Raw genomic sequence first — 21012 nt, 5'->3', positions numbered from 1 at the left:
ATTTCTTTTAAGCAAATATTTTTAAAAGATTGATTTTGAAGAATAAATTTAAGAACTTTAAACATTTATCTCAATAGTACCTAAATTACCAAGGTTTATCTATTTTCTGTTAAATTCCAAAAGATATCCATCAAATCATTTTGGTTCAGATTCCTAAGCATTCAGAACCTGTAGCTTGAAATTAGTCACAAATTTATAAAAACAAAATTGTACAATGTTGAAAATGTCAATGACAGATCTTTCTTGTTCAAAGCAAAACACTATCAGACAAGCCCATCACCACAAAAGCTATTTATCTCGAACACATGTAAACAAGAAGTGATAAAAACCTAAATTCAGTTTAATTTCATTATTTTAAATAGAGAAAAAAAATAAAAGCAGGGTATTTTTTTTTCCTAAACAGCTGATAAACTGAGTCCTTTGTGCTTTGACTATGATGCCTTTGGAAGTGCAGAGCTGTCCATTTTTTAAGCAGGAAAACTTTCCCAAAATTCTTCTTCCAGAAGATTCTTATCCTGCCTGAAAAGAAATGCCAATATGACTCATATCCCTTGACATATCAATGCAGAGAAAAAAAATACCATTACAGAGAAACCTTTGTTTATAATTATATCAGATTTTACCTAGCTATCACATGTCTGCTATCATGTGTCTCCAACATTGGAGACTGTTAGAGTCCAATATGTTCTTATTGGTGCAAGAACTGTTTTTACTATCATCAAGTACCTGAGTATTGAATGCTTCTGGCCTTGATAGTGTCTTATACCTTGCAAGGTGTTTATTAGTGACGTGGGAACCAAGCTGTTGGCACTCTGTGAGCTTAATGATTCCTAAAAACTCTCATGGACTGAGCAAATGAGATAGCATCATGGCATTATTAATGATACTAATTACCTGCTTCATGGCTATTCTTGCTCCTTCCCAACCTTGTCAAACTCCTGATGACTTTGTGGCTGTCACTTCTCCAGGACATATCATGATTGGAGGTTTGTTCGCCATTCATGAAAAAATGTTGTCCTCAGAAGATCAGCCCAGACGACCACAAATCCAGAAGTGTGTTGGGTGAGTAAATCTTCAAAAAGCACAGGTTTCAAGATCATGCCAGGAGACCAAATCATGTCATCTCTTTGCTTACACTAACATCTGAATTATTTTAATATCATTCGAACTCATATATATGTTTTCAAATTGCACGTGGTTAGTCTTGCAATATTGGCTTGAAAGAGAGGTTTATTGGCCCTCTGCATGTAATCAAACAATATCCAAGTGCAGAGACAACAAATGCTTTGCATTAATGCATTTCTTGGATTGTGCTTTTAAAAAATAATCCCTGAGGTCCTTGAAAAGACATTGTAGTCTCTACTTCACCACAAGTGAACACAGCACATTTGTATACCTATCACCCACAGCTTATACTCTGTTTAGTACATGGATTTATTATTTAATGTTTTATTTAAAATAGACTATGTTTACATTTTTCTCACACTAACATTTTTGTCAGCACTGTGTTCATTTAATTCTTGAAATAATCTAATTCTTCCATGATAAATTATGACCCTCCTTAAGTTGTCACTTTTTTCTTGATGAGCAGGTTATATTGTGAAGCTTAGTTACTGAAATGACATTCAATACAGTACAATGTGTAAAAGCAAAGCTTAGTGGAGGGTGCTACAGGTGCATTTTCTTTAAGGAGACCAGGATAGTTGAGTTCTAATTTCAGTTTTAGTATAAAATAATTTTGTGAATTTAGGCAAATCACTTAAACTCTTTGACTTCCTGTTTCTATTTTCTCATCTGTAAAATAAGAGCCTGGTAACCTCTGAGGGCCAGGTAACACCAGTTAGGATTGTTATGACAACCAATATAGTTAAAGAAACCATCATTTCTTTAACTATAAAATTCTCAGTTAACTATAAAATTCTGATTCTGTCTTGATGTAAGTTTAATCTTCTCTTTTTTTTCTGCTTGTTTTTTTTTTTTTTATTTGTAAGTACTGACCAAGCCCTCAAAGAATGCTTTCAGATAAATGTGATCCCATGTCTCTCTAAGATTCCTTCCCGACATTCTCTCCAGAAATTTGGGTACTCTGTTATTGTCATCACAACTGACAAGCAGGAATCCCAGGGAATGGAACAAAATAATTCATGAAGATTTGCAGAGCTGTTCATTGGCAACCAAAGAATGACTACAGTCAGAGGCTCACAATTGTAGGATGACAATTAATGGAGAACACTAAAGAGTCATTTGATCTGAAAAAAATGATCTGGGGGAAAGAAAAATCCCTGAATTAAAAATCTTCTACCATATTGTCATTCATCAAGAGTACCAGTTCTCCTTAAACACTGAACCGCTACTTATTAAGTGTATGTACATTGCCTAGGTTCTGTTCTAGGCACTAGGGATACCAAGGTAAAATATCAAAGAGGTTCAACTCATGTAGGGAACTCTGAAAATACTAAGCAATTTAATTATCACACAATCTTTTATTATTCTTTCTCTCCTCCTTGTTTCTTTTTCTAAGTAAAAATTATAATGCTGATTTTCTAAACCTCATGTTTAGATAGTCCACAATGACAAACAGTAAGGCCTAAAATGTTTAACTTATTATAACTTATAACAATAGAGAAACTTTGTTATAAGTTATAATATAAAAACTTTAGAATATCAATATTTTACAATAACATCTCTTTTTTCATTAAAAAACACCCAATGAAATTTTATTATGTACTAGATACTACTTGTAATCATTTGTAGATGAAGTATCAGTGAATGAAATCACTACTAAACAACTCAGTACTCTGGAATAATCACAAATTGTGATTATTATTGTCAGGCTGTGGAAATAGCTCTCTCTGAACTTAATCAGGGCACTTTGTCTAGAAGGCTGTTAGGCTTTTATCCAGTGCCTGATTAACCATTATGACCTATCGTCCTATATATAGAACACCTATAAAAACAAATCCAGCAATTTTGAAAGTGTCATATAAAATTTTATAGGTGTCCTCTATATAGAATAAAGGGATGTAAGGGCTTAAGTACAATTCTTAAGAGTCTTATTCATCTAATTTCCAACTATAACTGATGAGTATTTAAAACCCCAAAACTGGGTGTTTAGACTAACAAGCAACTATTTTGACAGCAATAAAATATTTATACCTAGCCACAAAAATCAACAAAAGTAAGACACTTTGTACTGCAGAATATTTAACTCTATTCATCAAGAAATCATTAAATCCTGTATCTTATATTCTATTTAAGAAACTCTGGTTTCCAACATTGTCCTTTTTAAAGGTTTCCATTAAAAGTTGAATTAACATAAAGTTAGACCCTTCAAGAGGTAAGCTTCACTTATCCAAAAATTGTCTGTTATAGACAGAGATGGGGGAAAAAAAGGATCTCATCATACCTGTAGGAGAACTGTGTTTTGATTTCAAAAGTACTTGTTTCTCAACAGCTTTGAAGTATCAGCTTTTCTTCAAACGCTTGCCATGATACACAGCATTGAGGTGATCAACAATTCAACACTATTATCTGGAGTCAAACTGGGGTATGAAATCTATGACACTTGTACCGAAGTTACCGCGGCAATGGCAGCCACACTGAGGTTTCTTTCTAAGTTCAACTGCTCTAGAGAAACTGTGGAGTTTCAGTGTGACTATTCGAACTACATGCCAAGGGTTAAGGCTGTCATAGGTGCTGGCTACTCAGAAATAACCATGGCAGTCTCCAGAATGTTGAACCTACAGCTCATTCCACAGGTACATTTTGTTCTACTTCTATTCACTAGTTTGGATCATGTTTGTTATTATGAAAGAATTAGGATAAACTGGGAAAACTACTAAGGGAGCTGTTTTTATATCAGTCAGGTCAATTTTTGACAATTTTACCTTGATCTGGATAAGACACATACCTCTAAGGGATTCTACTGCCCTGCTTCCCTAATAGTATCCATTGGGTGCCCAGTAAGGAGCTATGGGGGTAATGGAAGACTTCTAGAGGAAGTGATATTTAAATATTCAAATTTAAATGAGAAAGGAATTTGGAGGAGGAGAAGAGAGTATCTAGTTGAGAAAGTACCAAGTACAAAAGTAGAAGAACAGCAAAAAGGTCGCTGTGCCTAGAGCAGTTAAGCAGAAAGAACAGGAAGGAATGCATTTGTAGAGAAGGGCAGGGCTGGTCATGTAGGATCTTGATATGATTTGCATCTTGTTCTGAATATGATGGAAAGACTCTGAGTAGAGTCAGTAGACCTAATTATCTCCCTGGAATGCAAGCCAATAATATGGAGTAAGCAAACAGGTCTTGGAAAGACCAAAACAGATTATCAACTCTTGCACATTACTCAAGGTCAATCAAGTCCCCTTGGCTTTCATTTTGAGCCCACTTATCTTCATATTGCAACACTTTGGAACTCTCTTTGTGTTCTTTGGAATGCCTTGGAAAGGTTAGTGCTTTCTAAGTTCAGAGAACATTAGAAGCCAAAAGTTAGAAAGAAAAAGGCTTACGGTCAGATTACCAAGAAGTGATAATTTGATAGAAATGAGCAGATAAAATATATATGTATATGTGTGTATATTATAATGAATGTGCATAATAATTCAAAATATATAACTTTTTGAATGCACAATAAATAATACATTTATTTATTAATAATTAATGAAGATATCCATTATATCATACCTTAGTGAAATTGGCAATAACAAATTTGAATGCAAAATGACAAAACACAAAGAATCATCTACAAACATATAAGATACAGGTTTGGGCTCAAAATTCCTATAATGTACAATGCTGCATAGGTGACAAATAGACTACTTTAAAAACTATTGGCAAAAGTAAAAATGTGAATTCCATATTACTCAGCAATAAAAGAGAATAAAATTATGGCATTTGCAGGTAAATGGATGGATAATGCTAAGTGAAGTTAGCCAATCCCCCCCCAAAAAAATGCCGAATGTTTTCTCTGATATAAGGAGGCTGATTCATAGTGGGGTAGGGAGGGGGAGCATGGGAGGAATAGACAAATTCTAGATAGGGCAGAGGGGTGGGAGGGAAAAGGGGGGTATGGGGTTTGAAATGATGGTGGAATGTGATGGTCATCATTATCCAAAGTACACGTATGAAGACACAAATTGATGTGAATATACTTTGTATACAACTAAGGGGAAAAAAAAAAACTTGGTGCAGAAAAAAAATGTGAATTCCATGATAAACAGCACAAAAGAAAAGGGAGCCCACTGATAGTGATTAATGTCCATTTAAATTTAACAAGAATCCTATAATTTGGAGCTGGAGTTGTAGCTCAGTGGTAGAGCACTTGCCTAACAGGAGTTAAGCACTGGGTTTGATCCTCAACACCACATAAAAATAAAGTAAAGCATTGTATCCATATACAAGTAAAAAAAGGAGGAGGAAGAGGAGGAGGAGGAATCTTATAATTTTACAATAAGTAAAAAAATGTCTAGTAATTTTCCTAAGTTTATTGAAGCCAAGATTCTGACATTTTATTAAAGCCTACATTTTCTTACTATTTTACCATATGCTGCTGTTAAGCAGTAAGGTAAGTGCCCTGGTGCTGTTCCAGCTATAGAAGGTAATAATTTTCCCTAAAATAAAATCACCAAAGCAAATAAAATCATCAAGCAAAACTTTACCCACATCAGATAGGACTCCCAAAATTCTGACACTTATTTGACCTAATAAGAGGTCAGAGAGCCACAGATTACATATCAAATGTGGCTGTCAATCTGAGAATGGTTTTTACAGTCTTTAAAAGGTTGTAACAAAAAAAAAATTACAGCAAAGAATATAAGACTGAGACACTGTGTTGACAAAAAACTCAAAACATTTTATTTCTACCCCTTTACAGAAAAGTTTGCTTGCCCCTGGACTAGATGTTTACCTCACTGGATGATTTTACCTCAAATAATAGTTAAAAAAAGAAAGAAAGAAAAAAGGTTGTGGATTAAATAGAATTTTGCATGTGCTGACATCCCGAAATGTATTTTGCTTCTTTGGCTGACTATATTTTACCTGAATTTACCTCTAAGCTTTTTAAATAACTTGGTGTTGGCCCTGGCCAAAGATATAGATATAGGCAGATATAGTGATGTAGATGTAAATCTTAGAGCCTGAAGTCTTGAAGGGATTATGCTACATACAATATGAAATTATTAGAGAGCAGTGACACTAACCCATTCTTCGGTGCTAAGTGTCCTTATAGAGTAGGAATTCATTGAAAGGACAAGATAGAAAAGACCAAAGAATTTAGGGAAAGGCTATGGAAACTTACAAAAATCAAAGTAAAAAACACCCCTATGAACAGCCACCTGGATTTCATTGACAGTATAACTAAAAGATTCTGTCCATTTCCAGGTGAGTTATGAATCAACTGCAGAAATCCTAAGTGACAAAATTCGCTTTCCTTCATTTTTACGGACTGTACCCAGTGACTTCTATCAAACTAAAGCAATGGCCCAGCTGATTCAGAAATCTGGATGGAACTGGATTGGCATCATAACCACAGATGATGACTATGGACGATTGGCTCTGGACACTTTTGCAATTCAGGCTGCAGCAAATAATGTGTGCATAGCCTTCAAAGAGGTTTTCCCAGCCTTCCTCTCTGATAACACCATCGAAGTCAGGATCAATCAGACACTAGAGAAAATCATTGCCGAGGCCCAGGTTAATGTCATTGTGGTATTTCTGAGGAGATTCCATGTTTTCAATCTCTTCAATAAAGCCATTGAAAGGAATATACATAAGATCTGGATTGCTAGTGATAATTGGTCAACTGCCACCAAGATTATCACTATTCCTAATGTTAAAAAGCTTGGCAAAGTTGTGGGGTTTACTTTTAGAAGAGGGAATATATCCTCTTTCCATGCCTTTCTTCAAACCCTGCACACGTATCCTAATGACAATAACAAACCTCTGCGTGAATATGCCATCCTTTTTTCTGACTGTGAGCATGTCAAAGACAGTGATTTGAGTCAATGCATTTCCAACCGTTCTCAGGGGACTTTAACCTACAAGGTTAAGGAAGATGTAAAAAGGAACTTCTTCATGAGAAATGACTTCCTCTGGCATTATACTGAGCCAGGACTCATACATAGTATTCAGCTTGCCGTGTTTGCCCTTGGCTATGCCATTCGAGATCTGTGCCAAGCTCGAGACTGTCAGAACCCCAACGCCTTTCAACCATGGGAGGTACTAACTCACACATTCAAGAAAATACCCCTGCTATCATTTATTTCCTTACCTCATGTTGCAAAGATTTATATCAACTGCTCTTAGTCTTATTCCTTCTATATGTAGAAACCACTAGTGTTTGAAAAACCTGCATTTCTATGTTGGTTTTTTATTCTTAAAGAGGATAGAATTATGTTTTACCCTCACCTGCTACTGACCCACCAAAGTTTTGTTTTTTATATTTTCCAGAAAGATTCTATTGATAGTGCTTGAGCTTAAGGATTTTTCAATGCCTCCTATAAATTATTGCTTTTAATACTCTGAAAAACAAGAATTAGACCAGACAAATTTAATGATCCTTTTCATTATTGCTAAATACAGTGGCGTACACCTTACCTGAATTTCTTGGTACCACAAGGGCTTCAGATTTGGGAGTATTTGAGATTTTGGAATATTTTCATATGCATAATGAGATATCTTGGGGATTGGCTCCAAGTCTAAATGTGAAATTCTTTTATTTTTAAATATGCTTTATATACATTGCCTGAAGGTAATTTTATGTGCACCTGCATTATAACTTCATGGTCAGGTGTGGATTTTTTTTTTATTTGTGTTATCATGTTGGTGCTCAAAAATTTTATATTTTGTAGTACTTTGAATTCCAGATTTTCAGATCAGAGATGCTCCACCTATATTATGGAAATATTATGGTAAGGAAATTAAGCTAGGCAGTACCATAAATGTAACTCCGATATGGGTCTTCTGATTTCATACTCTTTGTTTTTCACTGTGTTGATGGTGGTTTAGAATCCAAATACCTCCAGTTTTCTTAAATGTCCATGAACAAAGCACTTAAAAGTAAATTGCCTCTGTTAATGATGATAAGTTTTGCTCCTTAGAAACAAGTCTCTCAATAATGGGTACTTAGAGCCATGTCTATATGTCTTGAGGCAGAATATCACAAAATACAGGTATTTTAGATTTGTAAGAGAAAAGAAAGTAAAAGAGAATAAAATTCATTTTTTGATCATATAAATGCATATCCAGAAAAGGTTATTTTTATTTTAATTATTTTTACTTATTTTTCTTTTGGTGTTGGGAATTGAGCCCAGGTCCAAGCATGTGCTCTACCACTGAGCTACACTGGTAGATCTGTCACTTGTAATTTAATCACTCACAAAAATAAGCTCCAAGTTCTGCTAAATAGTTGGGGAAAATCTGGGAAAGTATTTTAAATCAGGACTATATCTCCAACATTTTGAATAAAAACTTCAGAAAGTATAATTCAAATCTTCTAAAATGTTTTATTTAAACACTAGGATTCTAGGGTCATTCTTGATGCCCCCCCCCCCCAAAAAAAAAAACCTGTTAATCTAGAAACAAACAGAAGCATATTTTAAAAGGAGAATTAGAGGGTGACTTGCTCCTTTGATCATGATGTGAGTGAGCCGCATCTGGTCAATGCCAGATTCAGTAGGACAAATGACACAAACAATTGTTGTTTTATGAAGAAATCTTCATAGATAGCAAATTCAAAAGATCATCAACATTTAAGATCCCTAATCAAGGATAAATCCCTAAGGATTACTTTATCTTAGCAAAATTCACTAATATTTAAAGGACATTTTAGATTCAGATAATTTTAAGAGGTTAGTTTTTCTTACCGTTTGAGGGTGGTATTTACTTTGGCTCTATATTTGGAGATATCTGTAGCAGTAATCAGGGACAGCAAAGTCATATTTGTTTTACTTCAATAGATTTTTTAAATGTCTTTTCAGAGCAATATAGTTATACATAATGGTGGGACTTCAACAGATTTTTAATGCTCTTCTCATGTGTGTGAGGATACCATTTCCTTGTTATGACTAATGATTTGGTTTTCTTTTACTTCTGATTGTATATAAAGTAGTAAGTGGTATATGTGAGGTGACAGAATGTCTAATAGTCATGTTTATTTAGCAAATATTTGTTGGTTGTCTCAGCGTTCTGGGCATTCTGTTGAGTGCTGAGGATATAGATCCTGGAGAACAATACAGAATTTTCTCCTTAATCTATCTAGTGTGGGATAAAATCAAATGATTATAGAGCCGATTACAATGCAGACTAATGGGGGACTAGGGGTATGGCTCAGTTGGTAGAGTGCTTACCTCACAATGCAGACTAATTCATTACAACAGTTCATACAAACATGAGATGGCAGAGAAACATATCATTGAACCAGTTAGTCCAGTATAAGCATTCAGAGAACATTCTCAAATATGACATCTATGGTGAATGCAATGGATAGGTTGGAAAGAAACACTTCAGCAGAGTCCCAGACAGGAGAGAAAGCACAGCATGAGACTGGAAGGGTTCATTAAGGGCACATTAATGCACCCTGTCAATCAGGATTTCTTGGATTTTAAAGTGCAGTTGAATTACCTGGAAATCATATTATACAGATGTTAATTCAGTAGTTCTATAAAGGGACCCAAAAGCCTGCATTTCTAACAATCTCTCAGGGGATGTTGATACTACTGACCATCCTTCAAGTAGAAAGTTTGCAAACTATGTTTAATGTTTTGGACTATAGAGAGCAAAAAGGTGCCCATTAAAGGTATTTTTATGCATGAGGGTGATATGATCTATTTTCCAATTGTAGAAAAAGCATCCCAACTGCTGTGTGAATTGATTAAAGGAACACAAGATTAGAAGAAGGAAAGAAACAATTTGATAATCCAAGCATAAGAATGCCTTGTTCTACAGGTGTGACAATAGGATGGAGACATATATACGTGGATATTTAAAAAGACAGTTGAAGAGCATTTGGAGATACACTGAATGTAAAAGATGACAGACAGAGAGCAGCAAAGACATTGCAAATGATTCCCAATTTGGGCAACTGATGCCATTTGATGAAATGGGAATGGAGGAAAGTGGAGGTCTGGTGGGGAGAAGAATATTAAGCATTTCATTTTGAAGACATTGAATTTGAAGAACTTATGAGATATGCAGTGTAGCCATGATGGTCGCATATGAGTCTTGAGGTTAGGAGAGATGTGAGAGTGATTTTGCAGTGGTAAGGATAGTAACAACTAACAATTTAAGTCTTATGGTTCTAAGTACTGATATCTATCATCTCTAATCTTTATAATATTAGGGGAGGTCTACAGGACTCATTCTTTAATCTCCATCTTAAAGAAGTAGTGAGAGGACCTGTTACTGGAGACCAAGTCTTAGAGCAATATAAAGATGAAGGGAACTTCCAGAATAAAGTTCTGTCCCATGGTCACTAACAGCTAGCAGTGAAATTATCATGGCTTAGTTCAGTGTGCTTTCTATTATGTCACAGAGAACTTCACCAAAAAAAATTAATAATAATAATAATAATAATAATAAAAGACACAATTTGAGCACAAGAGAAAAATGTAAGGCTACTTCCTCTGCTTTTCTTAATTTGGTCACATAGATACCTCTTTCCACAAAAAAGCTTAATTATGAAGATGAAGCAGATATCAGGGCAGACAGGGAAATGGACACAGGATCAACCATAACACCTTAGTCAGTGTGGCCTACTGGCCTTATGTTCTTAAAAGCAGGATATTACCATACAGAGGTGAGTTATATAATAATTAAAATGCCATTCCTGGTCTTTGAATTCTGTAATGTCAGTTCACAGTGAAGTTCAGAGTTTCCATAAAAAAAGAAATTAATAAACGATAGAAAAAACATTTAATAGTTTAATAACTGGACTGTTAATGTTCAAAATTCATCTTGATCCAAAGCAAATGTTCTATCATATTTAATGAGAAATGAGTGTACTGTTTTATTTGCCTTTATCCTCTTTCCTGTAAGAACAAGCATAAAATTGTGCAAGTTTATATTTACATTACACAATGTTATCATTATTTACAGAACATACATATGTCAGAACTTTACCCTGGAAAGCCTAATTAAATACAGGGAAAAAAAACAGATGGAAATTATAGTTCAAACATGAAACTGGAAGAGGATATGCTCCCTAAAGAACTGAATTACCAGGACTTACTTGTGCATATTGTTTAAGGAAAGAACAGAATTAAAACCAGTACACAGGTAGACATGAAAACACTAAAAGCAAATCCTTACTTATTCCTTCATTTTGTCTACTTCATTTTTTTTCCAAGCAATTCTCAAATAAAAATATTTTTGGTTAGTTCTACCATATTATATCTGATACCCTGCTTATTTAAAGAAATAAATTTACATTCACCAAAAAAAGTAGTAAATCTGTAGGAACACAAAATAAAATCAATACACAGGTATTTTGGTGAAGTGACATTTGATCGTGGACATGACTATCATAGCTAATACATTTACCTTGAAATCTAACTTGATTTTCTTATATTCCTTTAATCAAAAAAAAATGAAATATTAAAAAAGATCCAAAGTGAATAGAATAGTTCTATTCAGATAGAATAATTTCTGCCTCATTCCATAGATTTCCAATCCAACATGAATGGACCATAATGAATATCTTTAGAGAGGGCATTTACTTAGCTGTGCTTATCTAGCAAGTTAGTGATGGAGCCAGAACCGTAACCTGTTCTTCTACATTCAACTCTAGCGTTCTTCCCTTGCAGCATGAGCTCAGTGTGGCTACTATGTCAGCAAAACATTTTTTCCTGTTCTAGTTTCCTGTTCTGTTATATATCAGTTTTCACTATACAAATTGGATAGCAGGGCAAGTAATTTTTCTTTCCTCTCTGGTTAAAAAAAATCATTTTATAAATTAAATTTTAAAATAATTCTATTTATTTTAGTAGAGGTTATTTACTATACACTAGACACAAACCTAAGAATAATTAGAAATGATAAGTCAGAAAGTAATTGCAACTGTCAAGATCTCGCCACTAGTGGGGAGTAGAACCAGAATTAGAGGCCATGCATCCGCTCCAGACGATCTGTTCTGAAATTCTCAGATTTCGACTTTATAGGCTGCAGTAGCTACCACCATAGAAACTAACTTGTTTTTTTCAAATCCACATAGCAAAACTTTGGCAGAGATGGGACCAGAAACCAAGTGGAATTCATTCTTAAATTGTTGCCAAATGGTTAAGAATGTCCTACTCAGTGATATGGAATCTTCTTTATTTCTCATTTTTAAGTGATACTCCTTATGATGCAGTGTTGTAATTGGGATAACGGGTCTACTTACAATGTTCATGTTCAGCATTTGTTTCTGTTTTTATTTTTTACAGCTACTTAATGTGCTGAAAAATGTGATATTCACTGATGGAGGGAATTCTTTTCATTTTGACACTCATGGGGACTTGAATATTGGATATGATGTTGTGCTCTGGAAAGAGATCAACGGCCACATGACCATCGCCAAGATGGCAGAATACGACCTACAGAATGATGTCTTCATCATCCCAAACCAGGAAGCAAAAAATGAATTCAAGAATCTTAAGGTAATTTTTCTTTAGACTGCTTTGTAGCATTCTAATCAATTGGTACCTCAACCTGAAAAGCCCTTGACCTCACCAGGACCTCTCATGATCCTCCTTTCTGTTCACTGTCCCCTCATTCCCTCCTTAAATTCTGAGGTCATCTAGTGTAACACTTTCTTGTATATACTCTCAATCTCCTTACCTATACTGATTGGATCAAAATGCCATTTTTTTTTTAAATTAACTATTCCGCCTAATCAGAATTGCTCCTATGCGACTGAGCTTGGCACAAAAAATGAAAGCAGAAAGAGAAGGAAAAAAGACATATTTGTTCACAGGTCTCACCTTTAAATTCATGATATCCAACCTCCAGAGGGCCTTACTGCTGACAGCATTCACACTGTGGCCTTGCCGGTTAACTTGCTGGATAGCTATTTTGCTTTTTCTTCTTTCCTCTGACATCAATAGATCCTTTTCATTCTCATTTTCAATTATTCCTTCTTTCTATTCTACCAACAAAACCGAGCCTATTGGAAAAGTGCTCCACATCCCCCTGTAGCTCATCTGTGCCCATATCCCCATCTTCTACCTGGCATTATGGTGGCACCAAGGGTTACTAGCTGAAGCCAGATGCTTCATTTCATATCTAGGCCCCATCCCCTTCACTTATTGCCACATCTTGCTCTGGTAATTTTATATTGTCTCCTGCATCCTCAATTATTCTTTCCTCAGTATTATTTCCATGATGATATAAATATGCCATTATGTTTTCTCCCATATTAAAAAAAGAAACAAACTCTATAGATTCCTTCCATGTTCTCCTGTACACACTACCCATTCCTGGATTTCTCTTTCATCAAAATTCCTTGAAGTGATTAATATATTCACCGGCCAAATTTCTCTCCTCCCATTCTTTTGCTTAACTATCTCTGATCCATCAAAATGGTTTCTGTCTAGTTTACATCCAACTCCTTGGTTTTCTTCTATGTCTCTGGCCCACTACTTCTTAGTCTCCTTTGCTGGTTCCTCATCCTTCCTACTCAACACTAGAATGACCAGGGCTCAGAATTACTCTTCTCTGTTAATACTTTTCCTTAGTGATCTGACTAGCTTGTGGCCAAAAATAATGTCATTATATAGAAGGTTGATGACTCCTAGATTTTAGTTTTCTGACTTTTGACCCAAATAAATACCCAACTGCCTAAGTGACACCTTTAACTGGATCTTTATTGTTCATTTTAGCTTTAATATCTCTAAAACAGAACTCTTAATATTATTTTCCAAATCTACCTCATCTCAGTAAATGGCAACTCTCTTTTATTAAGTTGCTGGGCTCTTGGTCACCTCTCTTTCTGACACACTCCATATCCAATGAAAGTTTAATTTTCAGAACGTGTCTAGAATATAACCACATTTGACTCCTAATTCTGTTGCTGCTGATACCTTGCTCTAAGCTACAACCATTTCTCACCCAGATTTTTGTAGCAAAGTTTCTCACTGCTGTCTGTCTTCACTCTGACCTGCTTCAGTCTGTTTTTAAAACATGGTGATTCTGTAAATGATAATGCTTCGGGTTTGGGGATATGGCCCAGCAGTAGTGCACTTGCCCAGTCAGCACAGGACCTGAGTTTGATTCCCAGAAACACACACACACACGCACAGTACTTTGCTTAGAACACTTTCATGGAATTGCATTTCTCTGAAGGTAAAAGCTAGTCTCTTTAAAAATACTACATGACCCTGCCCCAAGTCCTCCCCAACCTCATCTCCTGTTACACTCCCTTTGGTCTGGACCCCTTGTACAGTTCCACAAAACTCCTGCCCTGTTTCCTTCTCCTAGTACAAGGGCTTTGTACTTGCTATTTCCTTTGCCTCTGATAATTTTCTCTGACATCCATGTGGTTAACTATTTCACTTCCTTTCTCTTTTCTGAAAAGTCACCTTCTCATTATGGCCTTTCCTGGACACCCTATTTAAAATTGCACCATCTGAGCTGGGGATATAGCTCAGTAGTAGAACACACACCCAGAATGTATATATCCTCATATCCTCAGTTTGATTCCCAGTACCACAAAAGAAATCGCAATGCCAACCTCCTGCTTCTGGCTATCCTCTCTTCCCTTTTCTCCTTAGCACTTATCACTGTCTCATTCTGTACATTTTGCTTATTTTTTTTTAATCTTGTTTATTGTCCTTGTTGACTAGGACCAAAAGTCTATAAGAGAAGGGATTTCTGTCTCATTCCATACTGTGGCTCCAACAATTAGAACAATTCCTGACATAAAATAGGCACTTAACAAAGGTTTAGTAGATGAAAGAATTAGTTGAATAATGCTATAAATCTTTTCCCTTAATCAAATTGCTACGACCAGAAGTTTCAATGACGCAAAATACTTTTTCCTTGGAAGTCAGAAATATAACCCTTGTTTTACTGTTCAAATGTCAACTTCATTATCACGGCCGTCATTCTTGCAGCTACATCATGAACCCAGACCTCTGCTAAACACTGGAACTCATATAGAATCCTCAAAAACATTATAACTCACTTTCTTATTGAATAAAGAGGATTCTCTAACAATTTTTGCAAAAAGCACTGATTTTGATTGTCACCAAGACTTATTTCCAGATTCTATAAGCAAGATACACATTAAGGGGGAACTGGTAGAATGCAGGAAACTGGGAGAGGCTTTTAGTGACTAAATTGAAGGGCTGACCACTGTGAGAAGAGGGACACACCTTCCTTGCTGATGAAGACACCCATCCATATCTCAAGGACATAGCAAAAACCAACAGTACCTTAGATCATTTGGTCAGGTTTCAAGATCTACTTGTCAATTTCCAGGCTAGATGGTGAATCAAAATTTCTGATAATTCACCAAAATTCATAGTTCAAATTATCAGACAATCTAAATCTACTATTATCCCAGAGCTATCCTATCAGACTTTGCAATGTCTTTGCTGTCTCTTGATGTGGAGGGAGAGAAAGGACTATGTTGCTAGGGAGGGAGACGGCACTTTTATCCCCTTAATGACGCCTGGCCTTATCTAATAGTTAAATTCCTTTGTTTCCTCTGAGCATCCTCCAGGAGAGTGGACAGCTCAGATTAAAAAGTTTGTCCTGGGAAATCTTCAAGGCATATCTATTTACTAATGAAAACTCTCCTGGGATAATTTTATTGAGAAAAAGAAAGCCAGTGCTGGTAGACACCGGGCTACTGTATCTTGCCAACTTTTCTCTCAGTCCCAGATTTTATTCACCTTCCAGAGAAAAGACTGGTTGGCTTAATATTCTGACAGTGTTTCAGACTCAGCAATAACCCTTTAGAGAATCTTGAGAAAACCTCAGTTAACCATTCTGCTTGACTTGCTAAGGGAAAAGTTAAATGATGACACATATGTATGTCACAAGATGTGCTATGAGAAAAGGATTCTGAATGAAAAATTCTATCATAATCTGAAGGGCAAAGAATGATTGAATCAGAAGTAAAGGATTCCATAAGACTAGAATGCTGCTTATGATCATGTTGCAACATACAGAATTATAACCTAAATTATCAGTATGATTTAAATATTCTTTATTTACTTTAGCTTGTCTTTTTAACTAACATACAATAGCTTTAAGCATAGAATATTTATTCTATTGTTTGGGTTTATTTTTTCTTGTTTTATTTCATTTTTAGAGTGAGACTGGATATATAACCCTTGGACAGTATGATAAGAATATTTTCTAAAGAGTATCAAAGTCTAATAATTTACTATTTTCTTATATAGTAGAGCTAATTATTCAACATGAGACTGGAAATTTCCAGACCATCATCTCTTGCTTCAGTTCTACCACTGTTTGCCATAGCCAAGCCAGGGAATCTGCTGGATTATGGCTGGGCCAATTCAGCTGCCAACTGACCTAATAAATAAGCAAAAAATGTGAAAAGGAAAAATGGATTTTATGCAGTTTGATCAAACTGGGGAAAAGAAGCTAGATTGCTTCTCTTCAGGTCCTGCAGGACTGGTTTTACAGTTTATAAAAACAAAAGCCAGGAGATACATATATGTAGATTTAGAAAGGCTGTCCCAATCATAGTGTCAGTTTTAGTCTCTGTGGCACCTGCAGGGGCAGGGTCTGGGTTTTCAGCTTTCTTTCTCATCACAAAAGACTTCTCACCTCTGTTTCACTACTGTGTTTCTCTCTCTTTGGAAACTGTCCGAAAGAGCCAATTTCCATAATTTGCTTACAGAAACTACTAATAGGACAAAAATTGTGTTCTTTCTCCATCTGAAGGATTTCATATATTTTAAGCTTGTTCAAATACCTGAAGATAGCAAAAGAAATTACTTAATGCTATGAAAAAGATGAATATTTTTCTGTAGTAAATGTATCTTTAAGCCAAGGTTAATTCTTTTACAAAAATATATTTGAGATTTCTTTTCACTTTGATTGTAGCAAACATTATCTAAATGCTCCAAGGAATGCAGTCCTGGAGAAATGAAGAAAACTACAAGAAGTCAACATATCTGCTGCTATGAATGTGTGAGCTGCCCTGAAAATCACTACAGTAATCAGACAGGTAATAGCAGTCACTGCACACTGTGACACATCTGAGTTATTGCCCTTAAGCTGATTTTTCTTTACATGAATTCTATTTTTGTTTGTTTCTTCACTTGAAAAGATTAAAAAAAAAAAAAGCTTCCTATGTTCCTGCTAGATTAAATTCCTGTGAAATTTCATTTTATCTTGGAATTTGCTCTATTATATCACCAGATGCATATGACTAATAATAGAGTTGTAAAATAATTTTACTTCTAAGAGAGAAGTAAAGAATTATTTCCTCATTCAGACTTCATTATCAATAACTATTAAAACAATGCAAGTTCTCTGTCAGTTTTTGTCTGTGTACCCATCCTCATACAAGACATGCTTGATTTGTAAATGGGGCACAGAAAGTACAAATAAGTAAATATTAGATTAATTAAATTGAACATGATAGAAACCCAAAGGCTCTTAGAGTTAAGAAACAGCTGTGCATAGCCTGGAAATCTTAATAGTCTTACCAAGAGAAAAGAAGTTGAATCTAAGAAACAAGAGGGCCCACTATTAACAGAGATAAGGTGCTAATCACTGATTGTTTGCCAACCTTATTTTTATCAATTGGACAGGATCAGAGCAGAATACACCTATTAAAATGCAAGAGTGAAGTCAGCAGCCTTAAGAGCCCTAAGAAGAACTATCGGCACTTTCGGCAGCATTAAACTTTCTTTTAAAAAATCATCCTTTGGTTAATTGAAGCATTCCTAATTGTCATATATGAAAACTAAGAACCCCAGAGCTGGAATAGTCCCCAGATATGTATTCATTTTTTAATCACCTTCAAGGGAGGAGTATGCCAATAGAAATATTATAATATTTATGTTCTGTCATTGCCTTAAAAAATGCCATTTATCTCAACCTCAGAGCTATTTTTCAAGTGAAAGAATTTTTTTTTTCTTTTTAAAGAAAGTAATGTTTATTTCTCATAAAGAGGTACAGGAGTCTTTCTAAGTCCAATCTGGATGCTATCTTTTGATAACCAAGGCAAGTTGCTTCTAAACACAAGTGTAGAAGACTGAGGACATTTTGGAGGAAAAGCATGGAATTAGAGTAGTCTGAAAGGACATTGTCTCTTCATCTCTAACACACAGCTCTCATGCATGGACAAGACCTTTCCCTGAACAAATGAAAGGGCAGGCTCTACTAGCTGTGGTTAAGAAGAAACCAAAGAGTATGTTTGTAATAAAATAGAATTTTTAAAGAGCAGGAGGTTAGAAAGGTCAGGAAGTTTATAAACAAAAACACTTTAAGGTTAATATAGAAAAGAAAACATAAAGTTTAAAACACTGGGCACTTTCTACTTTTGTGGCGTGTAACCAGATGGATGCTCTGGGGAAAAGCTTTTTGGAAGCAGTTGGAACCCATCATCTTAATGTTGTGGTAATGGAGAGCAAATGCGAGCCCATTCCCACAGACTCCATCTGACATCAATTATTAATTATTCGTGTTGCCCTGCTGTCAGAATCAACATAAATACTGTTCAAGTTCATCACTGACAATGTGAGAGGCTCAAATTAATTAATCTCCGGGGTTGGGGATAAACTTCAATTCTTCCTCATCTGTTGTTGATTATAATCTCATGCTATCTCACTTTGAGGAAGAAGCTTCAGGCTTTTGGGTAACTCAGCCATAAAGCCTCAGCTTTTGAAGGATCTGCATTCTTATTTATAACAGCATTCCCACCTGTTATAGCCCAGCATGGAGTCTAATTTGTGCAACAAATGCTCTGAATGTGGTACCACAATGGGCAGAGTCTTTTTTTTTTTTGAGAGAGAAAGAGAGATTTTAAAATAGGCTCAGGAAATTCAGTTAGCTTGTTCAAGGAATTATAGGTGGTAGAGAGATGAAAGGGACTTGAGCTATGTCTGATTTCAAACCCTTTATTCTTAATAAGGTCCCTGAACTGCCTCCAATAATATCATATAATGCTAGCATCTATCCTGAAATATAAATTTCCTAAAAACTCATATCTCTGATAACTTTCTCTCTTTTTTTTCCTTTTCCCCTTGCCTCACCTTTACTCTTTCTCTGTGTGTTTTATTTTACTAAAGAACTAATATGACAGTTACCTGTTTGGGTTTTCTAGTCAGGACTGGTTCTGTGGACAATCACCATGGACAGTTGTGGATAATCACCTAGTTTAATTGTTTGCAGTGTAACTGAATCTCCTCTGCCTTTTAGATATGGATCACTGCATATTATGCAACAACGAAACTCACTGGGCCCCTGTTAGGAGCGCTATGTGCTTGGAAAAGGAAGTGGAATATCTCAACTGGAATGACTCCCTGGCTCTTCTGCTGGTGGCCCTCTCCCTCCTGGGAATCATATTTGTTTTGGCCATTGGCATAATATTTACAAGAAACCTGAACACGCCTGTTGTGAAATCATCCGGGGGATTAGTGGTCTGCTATGTGATCCTGCTTTGTCATTTTCTCAACTTTGCCAGCACGGGCTTTTTCATCGGAGAGCCTCAAGACTTTACATGCAAAACCAGACAGACGCTATTTGGAGTGAGCTTTACCCTCTGCATCTCCTGCATTTTGATGAAGTCTCTGAAAATTTTGCTAGCTTTCAGCTTTGATCCCAACTTGCAGAACTTCTTGAAGTTCCTCTATAAACCTATCCCCATCATTTTCACTTGCACAGGTATTCAGGTTATCATTTGTACACTCTGGCTCATCTTTGCAGCACCTACTGTGGAGGAGAATGTGTCCTTGCCCAGAGTCATTATCCTGGAATGTGAGGAGGGATCCACACTTGCATTTGGCACCATGCTGGGTTATATTGCCATCCTGGCCTTCATTTGTTTCATATTTGCCTTCAAAGGCAGGAAATTACCTGAGAATTACAATGAAGCCAAATTCATAACATTCGGCATGCTTATTTACTTCATAGCTTGGATCACATTCATCCCTGTCTATGCTACCACGTCTGGCAAGTATTTGCCAGCTGTAGAGATCATCGTCATTTTAATATCCAACTATGGGATCCTATGTTGTACATTCTTCCCCAAATGTTATGTTATTCTTTGCAAGCAAGAGACTAACACAAAATCAGCCTTTCTTGAGTTGATTTACAGTTATTCTTCTCACAGTGCTGGGAACCTTGCCATGAGTCATGCTTCACTGGACTCCACTAGTAGCAATATCACAACGACCCATCCCAGTCCTTGTGGAAACTCTGCAGCCTGGCAGAAAAGCAAAGATCTTCAGGCACAACCATTTGCACAGACATGCAGAGACAATGGGACAAAGGTTTCAAAACCTTTTCCTCGGAAAAGAATTTCAAGTATATAAATGAGTCAATAGAAGATGTCACATTTTGGAATAAAATGTTTCAAGGGTCTTTGTATTTAAGATGTGCATTTATTTTCCCAGCAAATATGTGTCACGTATTTTCTTCACTGCTGTCATCTTCATCAAATACCCATTCTGTACAATCAGTATCAATAAAGAACATAAAGTCTCTAATCTGAAACTGCCTTCATTCTTAGCACTTCCATTGGGCTTTATCTTACTTCTCCTTCCTAATAGGCACATGGCTAAAGTATCACTTCTATTCCAAGTTTAACCCATAATATATCATCCTTGTTCCATCCTCTGCCACTTCTTCTCAAACCTATTCACATGAGCTCTCCTTCTCTCCTAAACATCTTCACCTTCCCCATTCTACTGCTCAGTGCAATTGAATTAGGATTTTTGCAATTATCATGTGCCCAGTGATATGCTTAACCCAGATGCACAAGAAGCAGCAAAAAATAATTCCTGACCTTAAGGAACACAAATTCCAGGGAGAGACAGTTACGTATAGACATTATCAGTA

The 21012-nt window shown here is 35.8% G+C and overlaps 1 protein-coding gene across 1 annotated transcript; it reads left to right on the top strand.

Annotated features, from left to right (window-relative positions):
• The first annotated feature begins 809 nt into the window (after positions 1–809).
• Gprc6a (G protein-coupled receptor class C group 6 member A) lies at positions 810–20593 on the top strand. The gene is made up of 6 exons (XM_015498474.2): positions 810–1062; positions 3455–3758; positions 6376–7212; positions 12414–12626; positions 17047–17170; positions 19372–20593. The coding sequence occupies exons 1-6, from the start codon at positions 869–871 to the stop codon at positions 20484–20486; spliced, it is 2787 nt and encodes a 928-aa protein (XP_015353960.1). The 5' UTR covers positions 810–868; the 3' UTR covers positions 20487–20593.
• Positions 20594–21012: the final 419 nt, after the last annotated feature.

Source organism: Marmota marmota, unplaced genomic scaffold (genome assembly GCF_001458135.2).
Source record: "Marmota marmota marmota unplaced genomic scaffold, marMar, whole genome shotgun sequence".
In the NCBI taxonomy this organism is placed as follows: domain Eukaryota; kingdom Metazoa; phylum Chordata; class Mammalia; order Rodentia; family Sciuridae; genus Marmota; species Marmota marmota.
The sequence above is the reverse complement of the archived record's forward strand: the minus strand, read 5'-3'. Positions and strand labels throughout refer to the sequence as shown.

What these genes read in the sequence shown, in the direction of transcription:
- Gprc6a (XM_015498474.2), top strand. Translation starts at nt 869, where the DNA reads ATGGCATTATTAATGATACTAATTACCTGCTTCATGGCTATTCTTGCT. An exon ending in ACCTACAGCTCATTCCACAG is followed by an intron (nt 3,759 to 6,375) that starts GTACATTTTGTT and finishes GTCCATTTCCAG; the next exon opens with GTGAGTTATGAATCAACTGC. An exon ending in TCACTACAGTAATCAGACAG is followed by an intron (nt 17,171 to 19,371) that starts GTAATAGCAGTC and finishes TCTGCCTTTTAG; the next exon opens with ATATGGATCACTGCATATTA.